Genomic DNA, 17,163 nt, shown 5'->3' on the forward strand with positions numbered 1-17,163 from the left:
TGTCTTGAATTGCCATAATTTCTGTGTTTCCAAAATACATGACAATAACCAAGTTTGTCATCTGGTGCATGATGGTACAGTGACCTGTTTTGTTCTCTGTGGATTCTATAATGATGAAAGTAAAATTAAATATTATGTACCTCACTACTAAGTTTGGATACCCCACTGTTGATGGGGCCAAAATAAACTTTCTAGATATAAATTACATGCTTTAATAGAGCTTAATAGAGCATAGTTAACCTATGTAGGAAAATCGAGATACAAGTAGTAGTGTATCATATTATGAATCGTTAATCGTTTCTATCGTGAATCATAATATTCATAAACATTAAAAATTTAATATATACTTAAATATATAAGATATGTATACATGCAAGATACAATAAATTATATATATATATATATGCATATATATATACCTCACAATTTCACTAAAACAACCTCTAAAAAAATAATGTGGTGCATACATGTTATTAAACAAATTTTGTCTATCTTTTTTTATTTACTCATTTTTTAAAATCTACACTGATTCACACAATACGGAATCGTTTTCGTTCCACGATTCAGCGATTCTTCGTGCGAATCGCACGATACAGCTAAGATTCAGGGACAAAATAGATTCTTCAAACGATTCGTATCGTGGGAGGGTGAAACCGTATCGTTTCGTACTATACGTATCATGAATCGTAAGATACTAACTACTGTGGTCCTAACACTGATATTAGTATAATGACTAATGTTAATATTTATTCACGTTGAATAAATATAGGTTTTGAAAAGTATTTATTATCATCAATTACTATATCTCTAATAGTAACGCATAGAAGTACCTTTACAGGTACACCACTCTCCACTTGTTAGATATAATATTGTTAGTGCAATTACATAGTTAATATTTTCTGTTTTAGTAGCTTCATTACATAGGTATTTTCCTTTTAATAAATATATGTTCTAACCCTATGTAACATACTGAATAAAGAATAATATTTCTTTACCATTTCTCTCTCACTCTTCTTGATACACTTACACCTCTCGAGACTTAAAACCAAGAACACTGATATCACGACAAAAACAACTAGAAGAACAAGATATTCATGGTATACAAGAACATTAGTGTCCAATGTGAGATTGAAAAGGATTGCAAAGAACTTTATGACAACTACGAAAAGTCGAGCTAACCAACTGAGAAACAATGAAAATGGGCATGTGGCGCTACTCATGACCCTCCAGAGCAAGATGATCAAGATGAACGAAAGAATGAGGAGAAAATTTGAACCCTCCGTCCGAGATTGAGAACTAAGAACAGTGTGACCACCACAGAGATAATCAGAAAAATTAGACCTTCTTGAATCAAATTAAGATATATTTTTGAGATGTGAAAATAAACACCTTAATTTAAAAAGAAAATTGAATTATCTAATCAATCAATAAAAACACATATATGCTACATAGAAGAGGAATTGCATAGTTTAATCATTTGTGTAATAATTTTTGCTTTTCATAAATTATTGTGAGTGAGGTCTATTTAGTTTGGGAAGTGCACAACACAAAGTCATACTCTTATGTTCCTTCTTATTCGTCTAATGTTTTTGGTGAGAGTAAAAGCATAGCCATAAAAGTGCATTCCTTTTGACAAAGGCAAAGTAGAATATATGGAGAGAAATAACCACAATGACCCATGTGTGTACCTCTCATGGTGATTGATAGGAGGGAATGCTTTAAAAGTTTCAAAGGGTCCACAATCTCTAACTTACATGGATTAAATTATTTTAAAGATATCAAAGTATGATTTTTTTCATAATATTATAATCTCTTCCTCTCTTTTAATGACACCTTGAATTAGCCTTAAAAACATTTTTAATTGTCATGTTTTTCCAATCAATGTTTAATTTTCAATTTAATGCAACATAACAATAACTAAAAAAAGTCTTAAAGAACTCAAAATAAAAATGGTGGAGTGTCTATTATTGTTACTCCATTTAAGAATTTTGTATGATTTAATAAGGCTATTTACTTATGCTAATCACATAAAAAATGTATAAATAGTTATTCTAAAAAAGACATTTTTGTGTGTGAATATACTCAAAAGTACTTTTGCATGTAAGAAAACTTCTCGATGATAATTTCAGATTATATAATATTTTAAGAAATCTAAACAAAAACATTAGTTCTTTTTTTAAAAATAAATAGTAATTTTGTGTTTCTGAAATTTGGACACGAAAAATTAAAGCATACACATGCATCATTCATGGTAAGTGTCTGTTTCATAAGTTCAACAAATTTTACAGTTTTACATAATAATAAATTTATTTACTTTCACATCATTACAGCATTTAATGATAACTAAACTCCCCAAAAAAATCCTTGATATTTTATTTCTCTTTAACAAAATAATCTTTATTTTAATATAATTTGTCCATTATTTTCAATTCAATATGTTGTAGTTTTTATATTCTTTTAACTTTTATCTTCGATTTAAATATTCTTTTACTATTTTAATTTTCTAATATGAAAAAATATAATTCTAGTTTAATTATAATATATATATATATATATATATATATTAATGAGTTGATTGAATCTAAACTTACATATTCATTTAAAGTATTATTAAAAAAACATTTTGATTAGTTAAAATATAAAAAAATGTTTCCGAATTAAACTGAAATGAAATAAAAAACACTATCATAAAATTAAATATTATTAAATACATACAAGTATATATATATATATATATATATATATATATAATATTAAAAATGAAAGAACCCTATTTTGGTGGCTAAGTTCTGAATCAGATGTAGAGTTTTGAAGTTTGAAAGCTTTCAACTGAGATTCAACCAACGAGTGCCTTGACAGTTTTTTGAGTTTGTCATATATATATATATATAGATATATATATACACATATATGTAAATATATGTTTACACGGTCAATTCCATTTCGTTTCCAATCTCAAATTGTTCTTCACCAACCCCATCTCAGGTTCTCTCTTCTTCTTGTCTTGGATTATGCATATATTTCCTATTTTGCCCCTCTTTCTCACTGTACTTATTCTGCTTCTACGATTCTCTTTTGCATTCTCGCTGATTCCATTCCAACCCTTTTGTACTTCTCAACTTTTTTACACTGTACTTACTACCATTCGCCACAAAAAAAATTTCATGGGTTTGAGCCAAATTTTGTTTTTTCTTGCTATTTCTTGCTTCTTGTTCTGTTTCTCTGTTTAGTTTGTAATTCCCGTTCCTTCGCTGGTTTCCTCACTCTGTTGTGTTTAATTCTGCGGAAAGAAATCTGGGGCAGGAAAAAGTTTGAATTTTTCAGTTGCTTAGTTTTTTTTTCTTTGAGGATCTTATCTTGGTTGGGTGAAGGGCAAAGTAGTAGAAGAGGGTGGGGGAGGGGAGAATCGTGATTTGAAATGTAGGATATCAATTGTGATTTGTGAAATAAGGGGAGAAAAAATAGTGATTTGTGAGGAAAAAAAAAGGGGGGAAAGTTTGAATTTTTCAAAAAAGTTATTTTTTTGTTATGTGAGGAATTTTCTTGTCTTTGAGTTAAGGGAATAGCATAAGAGGGAACGGGGGTAGGATAATTGCTACTTGTGAACGTAGGATTTCACTGTTGTTACTCCATTCTAAATTTTCAGAACTTTGTTTCCTCTCTTTTTTCTTTGCCTTCCATACAAATGAAAAGTAGTAAGAAGGGCTACAAAAGGAGACAGATATTCGTTAATTTTTTAATGTTTGTGGGAAAAAAATGTGCTTATATGAGCAATTGGCTGTATTAGGAGTAGTACTTGTCAAGTGCAAGATAATGAAATAGTTGAAAGATTAGGTAATGGGGGAGATTTTGAAAGGAATAAAAATTTCAAATGTCAACAGATTGCAAGTTGGGGAGAAGAAGGGTGGGGGCGGGGGGATAGGTGTATTCCCCCAAATATGGGTCATGGGTTTAGTGGAATTAATGAAAGGCAGATACTTGCACTTTAGGGGATTTCTTCTGAATGGGAATTAGGAAATTAAATTGATCCTTGCTGGTGTGTATAAACCAAACCCTGTGTATGTGTGCCAAGGTCCTTTTAATTTTTCAATTTAATATTAATTTAAATTTCTTTTAAGTTCTCCAATACTGGCACTTATTTCTGCATTCAAAATTCAAAATTGTGGAATTGGTTAACAGATAAAGTGCAGATCATTAGTGGTTAAAAAATAAAGACTTTGAGGTTTTCTGTTCATTTTAAATTATTTAGTGCAACACCCGGAGGAGTTCCCTTTACAGATTAAGATGGCATGGTAGTAATAATTCATTATGAATCTCAATTAAAAAAAGTTGGTGTTAGCAGATAAATTTGTTTTATATTTTTTAAAAATTTCATTTTGCAATTTTTTTCATTAAGTATTCTTTTGTGCTTCAATTCCCAACTTTACTTGTCAAGGAATATGTAGTGAACCATCTTTCTGCTGCTTATCCTGTCTAGTTTCTGTTTGCCATGGCCATGACTAATATATGCGTGAAAAATTGATTTATTTATTTTATGTGTGTGTGATTGAGGATGCTAATTTTGATTTATTGATTTTGAGACTTCAACATAGGGATAAATTTTGGTGTTTTACTTTGCTTAAAGCTGATACATTTTTTCTTCATTGTAGGCAAAAAGTATGCCTTTGAAGGAATCAAGTAAGTCTTTTTGGTGGATTTTGTGGTATTGATTTTCAGTATCTGATTTATGGTTTGAGCTTCTATTGAGAAACTGAGATACAGGTTGATCACATAGGAATATCAAGTACTCTATCAGATTTCATGCCTGCCATGAAAAAGGTTGTTTGGTGTTGTTGTAATACCTTTGACTTGACTAATCCTTCTCTTATGTTCTTTTAAATATTATGTGATGATGCTGGGGGATTGCACATGTAAATAGAAATTAGTAACAAGAATTTGCTATTAATTGTGTCATCTCTCTCGCTCTCTCAGCAATTATTGGTCAAAGATAATAATTTTTACCTTTCAATTTTGAATGAGTATCCCCTTTAAACTTTTTATTTTGAGAATGATAGCATTGTTCTCTTGTGGAAATAAGTTTTAACTGAAGTTTTATAAAGCTTTTATTTGCCTCTTTCTTGCTGTTTATATATCTTTAGTTGGTCCTTTTAAGTTAAGATGACCTTTTTAATCAAACAATTTATTTTGATTTTGATGGGTTTTTCTTATCAAATTTTACTTTTTTTATAGAATATGTTGTTGGTAGTCCATTGCTATTGTGTTAGTCAAGTCAATAAGAATTTTGCCTTTTGAATGAATTGTTGCATTTGTTCTGTAGTTGAGTTCCTTTTCTTTCCTGTTTAACAGAATTCTGAGCAGACTCCTTTTGGATCTGTATTCAACAAGTTGGTGAAGGAGCTTGGAGAACCTGTTGACTTTGAACTTCCAGATTGGTTTAATAAATCGAAGCCAATGCAGTACACCTATATAAAACGCAGTATCCTTCGTATTTGTTCTGAAATGTTCACAGTAACTGTATATCTTTCATGTAGAGCAGTATGGTTTATAAGTGAATTTGCATGTGTTGTTAACCCTGCTTGAATGCTAAGTTGTTTTTAATTTCCTCATTGCCTCTGAATTATGTAATCCTGTTTTACTTAGTTGTCTGTTTAGATGGTAGCTGGAGTTTTAGATAATCTTCTATATTGTTTGTTTTACAAATTTAAGATATATATCTCACTAAGAAGGTCAAGAGATCCCGGTTTGATGACGATGGAATATTCTGTTCCTGTGCTCCTTCAGCTGGATCTACTAGTGTATGTGGTAGAGATTGCCACTGTGGGTAAGTATTCCATTTGTATGTGCTTTAGGGCAATTTTTATGTGTTTATTCTCATTTTAGTACATTCAGACTCCATCTTAAGTAATGTTCCTGAATCTACCTTAATTTCTATTATTTATTTGTATTTATAAAGTTTAGTGTCCAGTCAACCATCCAAAATCATCGTTGTTTTTTTTTCAGAATTTTTTTTTTGGTGTCTGTCTGTGTACTTGTGTTTCAATAAGCTGTATAGTGTAGTTAACTAAGTCTGCATAAGCAAGTTTAGTTCATCAAATATGGTCACTATTGGTATTTCTGTATATTCTCATTGTTGCTTGATCTGAGCCTTTATAATGGTTGTTTCCCAAGGTAGCATGCTGCATTCCTCGAACCCCACAAAACCAATAAGGAATGGGATGGTGTACCTTTAGATTCCATTAGTTTAAGAGAATAGCATGTACTTTGACTAGTCAGGCCAGTTTTTAGCCTTCTGAAGTGGTGTTATGTTTAAAATGGCTGGAAGTGTTATTGTTTCTAGATTTTGTGGGTGCACCTAGTTCTTTGTTTTATTATTTAATACAAAGTCTCTACTTGTTTATTATATCATATAATATTACAGATGCAAGTATATCAGCATAATTTTAAGTCATAATTCATTCATTATGTTGACTGTTTCGGTAGGATGCTTCTGTCTAGCTGTTCATCAGGCTGTAAATGTGGGAGCTCTTGTCTTAACAAACCATTCCAGAATCGCCCTGCGAAAAAGATGAAATTGGTTAAGGTATAAATTTCTGGCTCAGGATTTTTTTGTTAAAATATAGTTCTCAAAAGTTATTCCTGTATTTTTCTTTTCATTGCAAAATCATGATTCTGTTTAGAGGTCGTTGAACCTTGTTTAGGTAATGTTTGCATGTGTACTGCACTGACATGTTTATGTAATTTTGCTTCTCTTGTTTTTCATTTTATTTTGTGTATATATTGCAGTGTGTTTCTTTACATTTTTTTGTCTTGAAAGTTCTTTAGACTTATTCTAGTCAGTTTTGCTAAAGAAACATATAAAACATTTACAGTCATAAAAGTAACTTTGAAATTTTGAAAAATAATAACTATATTCCTTTCTTAATGTCCTTATTCTCCCTGCTCTTTCTCCACCACTTTTCTATCATCACAACACAATACTTTATTTTTGTTCTCATGGATAGATGAGTTTATTCTAGTTAGATTATTTGAATTTGTATAATCACTTGCATTTCTCTTCTAATATCTACACTTAACATGATGAGGTTTAACGGTTCTGTAGACTGAGAAATGTGGTTCTGGAATTGTGGCGGATGAAGATATCAAGCTTGGGGAGTTTGTTATAGAATATGTTGGAGAAGGTGATTGTTTTCCTATGATATTTATAAAATGAGTTTTTACTTAACTATTTTGAAAGCTACTTATGAGTGTTGCCTTTCTCAACAGTTATTGATGACAAAACATGTGAGGAAAGGCTTTGGAACATGAAACATCGTGGGGAAACAAACTTCTACTTATGTGAAATTAATCGAGATATGGTGATAGATGCAACATATAAGGGAAACAAATCAAGATACATCAACCATAGTTGCTGCCCCAATACTGAGATGCAGAAATGGTTTATTACTAATTTTTTTATTTGTATGATGATGTTGCAGCAGGATTTAGACATTTCCTGTAATACGTGCATTTTTCCCCATTTTTTAAGGATAATTGATGGTGAAACAAGAATTGGCATATTTGCTACTCGGGACATACAAAAGGGCGAACATCTGACTTACGATTACCAGTATGAGCACTTTCCCGTTTCTTTGCTTTACACACCCTTTAAGTTTTGGTGTTGTTGGTTTCTCCTGAGTTATGCTAGCATGACTCTGGCTGGCTGGTAGTTTCTAACTACTTTGCAGGTTTGTTCAATTTGGTGCAGATCAAGATTGCCACTGTGGTGCTGCTTCGTGTAGGCGCAAATTGGGTGTCCGACCTACCAAGCCTAAAATGTCTTCAGATGCTGCATTAAAATTAGTTACATACCAGGTGGCTTCATCTTCTCGTGAAAAAGTAGCCATTCTATTTATGCTTCTCTCTCTAATCTCCATGACACTTTAATTATAACTAAGTACTATAAGTTAGATTATTTCTGTGACTTGTCCTAATAATCAGATGTACTAGCTAAGATTTTATTTGTGAAAGGTGGTTAGTCCTGTATCACAATTTTCCTAATCATAAGTTCAAGAAACAATGATGTAACATTTTTTATGCTTTGGGTTTATGTTGGGAATTTATTATTTGTTTCGTAAGTTATATATCATTTCAGTGCTGCATTTTTACATTAAAAAAAATAATAAAAGAACAAACTCCATTATTTTGTAAAAGAATTGAGGGTAAAGGACTAACAGGAGGATTAAATAATGCTGAGTTTGATCACTACTCAAGCCCATAGGTGTAACTGAATGAATTGTTAGGGCATGACTTTTTTGGTATGATGATACAATTGGACATTGCAATATATATATCGGCTGGGCTGATTAACAGTCTTTTACAGGGAAACAAATCTGTACATAGATTAGGGAGATAAAAGGAAACAATGGGGACAAATTTTGAGTTAAATCTACTCTCTCTTAGGTCGGTGAATGCCAAAATTATGTCAAAACTGTTCTTTAGGAAATCCTTTGGTTTGAAACACTAAAGGAACATTTTTATGATATTGAACTGGGTTGTGTGCAATACCTGTCGCAAAATGGCTTCATACTGCCTGAAAGTCTGCATTGACACATGTCCTCACAACATTTTGTTTTTTTCTTCTGTCTGTCACTGAATTATACTCCTAAAAGCATACAGTAAACTGTGAGGTGGATCTCCTGAGTAATTGGTTACATTTTTAAAGCCATCCAGTGGTACTGACACTATACAGGGATAGTGCATAGTGGAATGTTACTATTCTAAACTTCTTTATAATTATAGCTATTTACATATAAATTCTCAAAAACTATGATATTCATAATTAACAGTAAAAAGCCATTTAGGTGTCTTGAACAGAACATATAGATGCCAACCAAAGTCTAAAAGTCCTTTTTTTGGAACCAACGCATAGCACTGCCATTGTGGCTGCTACCATTGTTGTTCAGCCCGCTATTTCATTAGTTATGAGAGCTACAGAAATTTGCTCCGCTATAGAAGCCCTTGTTGTGGCACTTGGCCACTCTGCTCCGCATCTATTGCGCACTGTTTGAAACCCTATTGAGCATCCGTAAATTATCTTAATAACAAATAGAGAAAATTTATTGCTCAATAGAGAATCAGAGAAGAGAATTGGAGTTCATTGATATTCATTTCCATAAGCTCCTTCTAGGAGAGAAAAATAGGAAGAAAATTTGAAATAAATCTCTTCCTGAGCTTAATCTGTAGTTTTCTAGTATAGTTTTTCTATTTTTTTTCTATATTTTTAACTAGTGCATAAGCTAATTTTAGTTTACGAAAGAGTTAAATTTATCTTTTTCTTCATATTTTTCTTCTCTAAAAGAGCTTATGGAGAAGCTCATCCAAACAAACCCTAACAACTTAAAGGCATTTTAGATACTGATAAGAACTTTAGGAAAATTGACAAGAACTTTACTGCTGTGTTAATTAAGGAGGGAGAGCCCAAAGTCCTATCATAGTACTCTCTCTGAGAGACAGTGACTCACTCTATGACACTTCACTCTACTTCTTTGTTGGTAACCTTTTTGAGATATCAACAACTGACTCTAATACCAATTAATTAGAGACTTGGTGAACTACACCAAAAAAGCTTGCCTTAAGGGGGGAGAATAAGCACTTAAACTACTGAGCACATTCCATACTACTAATTAGCATAATCACTTCTATTGAATTTAGTATATACATGTATATTAAGTTATAAAATCTGTTTTGCTGACTAATTGTGTACTTTTGTCTGGACAGGTTTATCAGAATGGACGTTTGCAAATTGGTAGGTTTACTTGCTAGTCATTTCCTATTTTTTTTCTTCTAGAAGTAAATATGCATAAAATCTTGATTAGTTTCTTTTAATTTATCTTCTATATATAAAATACCCTTTCCCTGTTGTACTTGGTTTTTCAGGAAGTTCTCGTGTTGACCACCGAAAATGCTTACATAATTGCATTGGTGAAGTTATTAGGATAAAACGCTTTGAAAAGGAGAGGTATGTTAAAATTGTCCCTTTTGTGGCACTGTGTCGTATGAAGCTTATGTATGTACGTTTTCTTAAGTTAACTAACTTGATGAAGTCATAAGTACACTATATCCTTAATCATTTCCATTCTTAAAATGCTACAGGTTTGGAGTCATTAAACGATTTGATAAATATTCTCGAAAACATTCAGTAAGGGATTTCTTTGTCTGGATTTTGACAATTTAGGTGAAATTTGTCATCAAATATGAATATGTATTTATTTTTGCTTTTGCAGATCATGTTTGAGGATGGTCGTGTTGAACTTTATGACATGTCAAAAGAGGACTGGGAACTTGTGAGATAGTGATGCAATTGTTTGGTAGGAACTACTCTGTGAATACTTCTTTTGCATGATTTATTTATCTGCATGACATTCTGATATATTGTATTTTAATTGGTATCTCTCCAAATTGACACACTTTAGTTTGATTTGTCGACTTGGGAAATGGTGAAATAATTTAGTTGGTCTGATTTTAGTGTATATGTTTATTAGGGCATGTTATTTAGTTTTGAATATATTGAGTACTTAATACCTGTGTGTGTTGTTCAGGTGCAGGTGAAAGGAAGTGAAAAAGTGAATTGCAGTCATTATTCTTTCATTGCATGTGCATAATTCTTGTTGTTGCTCTGAAGCTCTGATCAACAGAATATGAAGCTGGATATATGAAAACACAAGTCTTACTGATTGAAGATATTAATAAGTTTTGTTTTCTACTGACAAACTGTATCGTATTAGCCTAGATGATTGTTGTTCAACGTACTGGAAATAATCCTTGTATTTTTTAGAATCCTAAGTACTCTCTAAAATGAGAATTCATCATCTTAGATATATTTGTAGTTGTTGTTTCAACTGTATTCTTTTACTTCCTAATTTTCGAGTATAAGGTTATCAGTGATAATGGGGGAGTTCAGATGAAAAAAACAAGGAAAAACTTGTTAAATATGGCATTACTCTTTGATCAATGCTGATGACTGATAAAGTGGGGCACATTATAATCTTCCTCTGACTTGTATTGTAAGAGTCATTTTAATTGTTACATGTAAAATCAGTGTTTGACTGTGTTGCATTTATTTTCTATTATTGAATGTTACATGACCAATGCAAACACTCTGAAGTTGTTGCATACATGTTTGGATATACATGATCCGTCTACTTATGAGATCATCTGAGAAGGAATACATACAATAACTTATGAGATCATCTGAGAAGGATACCTACAATAACTTATGAGATCACCTGAGAAGGAATACCTACAATGACAACTTTATATTTAATTCACTAAATATGTTTCACAATTATATACTATGTAAATTCTAATATGGGAGTAACTTTTACCTTATGCATAGAAAAGTCTTTTTCCATATTTTTTTTGTCAAAAATAAATTTTAGTTAAAAGAAACACAATTTTGAATATTCTAGATTTATGAATCCAAAATAGAAAAATTGTGTTCTAGAAAAAGAATTTGATGTGGTTTATCTACAAGAGTCAGAAAATGACTTAGACATTGATAATGACCCAATTTCATTTTAGAAGTCATCAATGGTGATAATTCTGATAAATGATTAGATGCCATGAAAGATGAGCTTAAATTAATGGCATACAATTAATGTATGGAACCTTATGGAATTGTTAGAATGATGTAAAAAAGTTGGGTGAAAATAGATTTTTAAGACTAAACGTGACTCTCATGACAATATCGAATGTTATAAGGTCCGACTTGTTGCCAAATATTTTATTTAAAAGAATCACATTGATTATAAGAAAACAATTAAACTATAGTAATAACACCAAGTATATTTATTTTTTATCTTTCTTTAGGTTGATTGACTTGGTTCATCATGATCTGTGGTATAATCTCAATTTTTGTAGGGTATGATTAAAAATATAATATCAATAGATAGCTATATATTGTTCCTTTTTAAGACAGTTCAGATTAGAGTAGTTAGGTAAGGTGGGTACTAAATGAACTAATACAAGCACGCAATTATCCAATAACTGATTTGGACTTTATTAGAATAATGCAAAGCTTCTTGTTTCTCTAAGTTGTTTTGGCCAATTTCCATTGTCAAGTTTTCATTCTGGTTTGTCTGCAAGTTTATAATATATATATATATATATATATATATATATATATATAGATATAGACACACACATTATGTACTGATAGAAGGAAACTGAGATTCATTCTGAATGAAGCTTTAAACCATTCGAGCCTCTGATTTTGATCATATGGTTCACTGAAGGATAGCAGGTAAATTTTAGTATTGTAGTAATTTGTTGCTAACTTGTTTACTGATTCTGTTATTAATATTTACACATCAAATTTTGTCTGCTGCTGCATTGATTTGGTATACTAGAACTTTACTAGTTTGTATAATTGTAGTATAAAAAAAAAGATAGGTACCAAATTGTGAGAGTGTATAATACTGGTGTGTATTTATTGTGCTGTAATTTTTATTGGTGTGTATTTATACGTAAAATTCATTACAATGCTGAATCAATAAACTGCTGCACATTATAATATTTTCATCCGAATGCCCTTATGTAATAGTTTTGGAATCCCTTTCTGGATTGACAAAATAGGTTTCCGAAAACACGATTTTGGATGAAATGTAAATATGATCAATGGGTAACAATTACTTCTTGCATCCAATGATTTTTAATCGTGCATCCAATCAATTTTTAAATTTATAAAATTCAAGATTTATTGTATTTGACATTTCTTATATAATGTTTTTTAGTTTTATACTTTATTTTATATTTTGTTAATTATTTTTTTAGATTTTATGACTTTAAAAAAGAATGAACAAAAATAAGCTAATCAAAACACAACTACTACGTCATAAATAAATAAAAAATACCACAAAACATATCTCAACTACATTATACTAAAAAATAGAATTTTAAAAAATAAAATATATATATATATGTGCGGAGAATTTGCCAAAAAAACATATATAAACGAGAACATATGATTAATTATTTTTTTTACTAAAATTAATTATTAAAAAATCAATGAATATTTAATGTAATACAATATTTATTTAAAATTAGTTATTTTTGAAAAAATATATTAATCTTACATTTGGACGTATTCTTCTTAAAATATTTCTAAATACTTTTGCATTTAAAAATAGAAAAATAATATTTAGGTAAAAAACTAAAATTTAAAATAACTTGAAACATTTTATTTGAGTCACTCTGCAAACATATTCCAACCCCATTAGGGTTTGCAGTCTCAGTCTCTCAGTCTCATTCTGTGTGTTCAGATCAGAATCGTATCCGCTTTTGTTCGATTCCCAAACATGGCGACTCAGATGAGTAAGAAGAGAAAGGTTAGTTGTTTACCGAATCACAAACAATAACAATTTCTCTTTCTCTCTCATTTTTTTCTTATTTCTGTGAATTCAATATTTGAACGGCGTTACTGTACAGTTTGTTGCGGACGGAGTGTTCTTCGCGGAACTGAACGAGGTTCTCACGCGTGAGTTGGCGGAGGATGGTTATTCCGGCGTCGAGGTTAGGGTTACGCCTATGCGCACCGAGATCATCATCAGAGCCACCAGAACCCAAGCCGTTCTCGGTAATTGCGATTCTAGAACCTCTGTTACCATGGTTGACTAGAATGTTAGTTTATTGATTGTGTGTTTTGATGTGCAGGTGAGAAGGGAAGGAGAATTAGGGAACTGACCTCAGTGGTGCAGAAGAGGTTCAAGTTTCCTGAGAACAGTGTTGAGCTTTATGCGGAAAAGGTGAACAACAGAGGTCTATGTGCCATTGCTCAGGCTGAGTCTCTTCGTTACAAGCTCCTCGGTGGTCTTGCTGTTCGCAGGTATGCATAATTTTTAGCAAATTTATTCATTTATATAATAATCATAATATATCTGATTTTTAGAGTTATCAATAGGCAGGATTTTTAGTTTTGTGTATGTTGAATCTGCACACTACTTGCTTAATGTTTATGTTTTATTGTGGTAGATTGATTTAGTGAAGCTTTTGCAAAATTGTTTGTTCTAGGAAAGCAGGAAATTGATTTTGGTTAAAACATTAGTTTTCAAGTGAAGTGTCGTATGTCTGGATTCTTCTATCCTGATAGCAATAAATTTTTCAACCTAATTTTAAGTAATTTTTTATCACTTCTAGTCAAACAAGGTTTGAAGCAAAATTGATTTTACCTAGCTAAAATCAATTAGGTACAGCATATAGCAGTTTTCCAACATCTATATTAAATACCTATTCTAACACTCCCCCTAAAGCTGGAGGATACAAATTATACATACTAGTTTGGAACTTAATAAATTCAATATGAGGTCCCCTTAAGGATTTTGTTAACACATCTGCAAGTTGATCATTGAATTTGACAAACTCAGTACAAATTTCCTTGGACAACAACTTTTCCCAAATAAAATGACAGTTAATATCTGTGTTTAGTTTTCTTATGGAACACTATGTGAAGAGCAGCTTGGTTATCACAATACATCTTCGTTTGTTGAATCTCACAAGTTAAGTTTTTGAAGGAATTGTTTCACAAGAGACACCATTGGCCACATGAACTGACTAACAACACCAATTCTAAAAGAAAAATCAGGTCTAGTAAAAGTAATATAAATAAGTTTTTAAACCCTTCTATATATTTTGGATCAGAGGAAGATTCAACTTGATTCGTCATTAATTTCTGATTTTGGTCCATAGAACTATCCACTGGTCTTCCGTCAATCATATCTGTCTCTTGTAGGATATTTAGAGCTTACTTCCTTTGAGAGATTACACCATCTTCTTTTGACTGAACTACTTCAGTACCCAAGAAGTATTTAGAAATGTTTACGTAAGTGTTCCTTTAGCAAATATTATAGTAGTATCATTCCCTGTAATGATTATAGCATCAACATGCATTATCTAAGTAAACACATTTTCCATGAGACAAATTTAACAGCACGGGCAGAGAGTTCATCCAACCCTAGAGACAATATACACAACTAAACACACATGAGGAAATATAAAAGAGAGAATCATTTGGAAAAAGAATGGAATAAGGAATCTTATTGTTGAAAATAGAAGACGATTTTCTCTTAATAAGAAAACAAGTAGTTAGGATAATATCGCCCAAATGATGGACTGGTATATTGGCAATAAGCAATAAGGTACGAACATGTGTCTGTTTTTCCTCTTTGAAATACCATTTATGTTGAGGTGTGTGAGGACAAGTAGATTGGTGTAAAATGCCATGTGAACTTAAAACTGCACAGAAATTAGAGGATAAATACTCTTTGACATTGCCACTTAAAATTTCAATTACTGACAAAATTGATCTTGATGTTTGTTCACGTGATGATGAGTGGATCATGGAAGATGACCATCTGCAAAATTAAGGATTAAGTTTTGATGTAGACAACTTGGATTTGGATGAAACTTGGTTCTGGTCCAAGTTGAGGAAGATGAAAGTACACCTCAAGATGATTTAGACATTACTAATTTGATGGTGAAGGAGATGGAATTGGAAATGATGCAGTTGAAGGACTCTTGTGCAATTATGTTTTTAACTTGCAATGTTATATCTTGGCGATGGATTATTGTTTTATACCTAAGTTGGATGGAGCTATTGGCTTACTATTTGTTTAACTAGGATGGGTGTTTACTATATAATTATTGGCTTACTGTTTTATATGCTTGTTATATATATATATATATATATTGCTTATCATGTTGAACTGAAGTTCAATTATGTGTTTATATATGATTATGTGTGGACATATATGAATTTCATTGAATTTGTAGGATCTTATGATCCATGATCTGATCTCCTGATTTATGATCCATACTTCCATTTTCATTGAATTTTTACTTCATCTAAGGAATGAATCCTGCACCCTATACACTTTAGTCTTTCTTCCCCTTTTTCAGATGTAAATACATTTTCTACAAGCATTATACGATGCTATTTGACCTTGGTTTTTAATGGTAGTGTAGCTTGAGATGATATATGCACGTGGTAGCTTCTCTAAGAGAACTTGTGTTTCTATAGGAACATATTTTGCATTACTAAAGTGCTTTTTAAGGGCCAAAAGCTTTTATACTTCTCAATTTTTATTTGTGCAAATACAATTGTTCTGCCTCGTGGAAACTCTATATGTTAAACTCTTTGTTTCAGGGCTTGCTATGGTGTTTTGAGATTTGTGATGGAAAGTGGTGCCAAGGGATGCGAGGTTTGTCTACAGAAGCTGCTTTGAAGTAATGTTTTTTGTATTGCTTTATACAATAATTTTGTTGTAATTACTGTTTGGCTTGATCAGGTCATTGTTAGTGGAAAACTGAGAGCTCAGAGAGCCAAATCCATGAAATTCAAGGATGGGTACATGATTTCTTCTGGACAACCGGTCAAGGATTACATTGACTCTGCAGTGAGACATGTGCTCCTCAGACAGGTTTGCTGCTATTCTTAGTTACCTGATACTATTTTATTTATTGTCATTTGGCACTAGGATTTCGTCTTGTTGGTTAATTTTCATTCACTTAGTCGTGAGGGTGCAAATAATATTTTCCTCTTTGTTTTACAGGGTGTTCTTGGTATCAAGGTTAAGATCATGCTTGATTGGGATCCCAAAGGGAAACAGGGTCCTAAAACTCCCCTCCCAGATATTGTCACAATTCACACTCCAAAAGAGGAAGAATACAACCACCCTTCTACTGCTCCTGTTTTGGCTCCTGTTTTGGCCAATGATATTGAGGTCCCTGTTGCTTAAATTTTTTTATTGTTAAATTCCTATGCAGCATTTGTTGGGCAACTAGTTCCAAATTTTGGTATTTGAGCAGCAGTATTTTTTTTATGATTTAATTTTCATTTGTTGAGGAGTGGAGAATTTGATTTTTGTTAGTGGTTTTGATGTTGAATAACTATTTTTTCTTAAAAAGATCAACTTGAATGTTTTAATCAGTTGTACTTATATGTAGTATTTATTCCAAATTACAAAATTGATGGGGAAAAAAGCCTAAATTGTTAATTGTATAACAAACTGAATCATAGGTTCTCTTAGAGATTTAGTTAGAATACCTGATTGTTGTTAACGAAATCTTTTAAGAGAATTTTTACAATCAATATAAATGACAATCAATCAATTTCTATATGTTTAATTCTAT

The 17,163-nt window shown here is 31.5% G+C and overlaps 2 protein-coding genes across 10 annotated transcripts; both read left to right on the forward strand.

The window, feature by feature from the left end:
- Nucleotides 1-2,761: 2,761 nt before the first annotated feature.
- On the forward strand, nt 2,762-11,094 carry LOC137837767 (histone-lysine N-methyltransferase ASHH3). Of its 9 annotated transcripts, none has more exons than XM_068646885.1 (15): nt 2,762-2,985; nt 4,650-4,677; nt 4,762-4,818; nt 5,347-5,476; nt 5,707-5,821; nt 6,481-6,580; nt 7,100-7,178; nt 7,264-7,435; nt 7,526-7,606; nt 7,725-7,851; nt 9,757-9,784; nt 9,916-9,997; nt 10,132-10,177; nt 10,263-10,346; nt 10,578-11,094. In XM_068646885.1, the coding sequence occupies exons 3-14, from the start codon at nt 4,801-4,803 to the stop codon at nt 10,329-10,331; spliced, it is 1,047 nt and encodes a 348-aa protein (XP_068502986.1). In that variant the 5' UTR covers nt 2,762-2,985; nt 4,650-4,677; nt 4,762-4,800; the 3' UTR covers nt 10,332-10,346; nt 10,578-11,094. The 9 variants fall into 9 exon arrangements, with proteins under 9 accessions (XP_068502986.1, XP_068502984.1, XP_068502988.1 ...); XM_068646883.1 differs by having other exon boundaries at nt 2,771-2,985; nt 7,725-7,875; XM_068646887.1 differs by having other exon boundaries at nt 2,771-2,985; nt 10,584-11,094.
- Nucleotides 11,095-13,205: 2,111 nt separating this feature from the next.
- Nucleotides 13,206-16,957, forward strand: LOC137837769 (small ribosomal subunit protein uS3y-like). Its single transcript, XM_068646889.1, has 6 exons — nt 13,206-13,364; nt 13,465-13,612; nt 13,690-13,861; nt 16,178-16,232; nt 16,320-16,451; nt 16,584-16,957. Exons 1-6 carry the CDS (start codon nt 13,335-13,337, stop codon nt 16,767-16,769), a joined length of 723 nt encoding a protein of 240 aa, XP_068502990.1. The 5' UTR covers nt 13,206-13,334; the 3' UTR covers nt 16,770-16,957.
- Nucleotides 16,958-17,163: the final 206 nt, after the last annotated feature.

This window comes from Phaseolus vulgaris, chromosome 4 (genome assembly GCF_000499845.2).
Source record: "Phaseolus vulgaris cultivar G19833 chromosome 4, P. vulgaris v2.0, whole genome shotgun sequence".
NCBI lineage: Eukaryota > Viridiplantae > Streptophyta > Magnoliopsida > Fabales > Fabaceae > Phaseolus > Phaseolus vulgaris.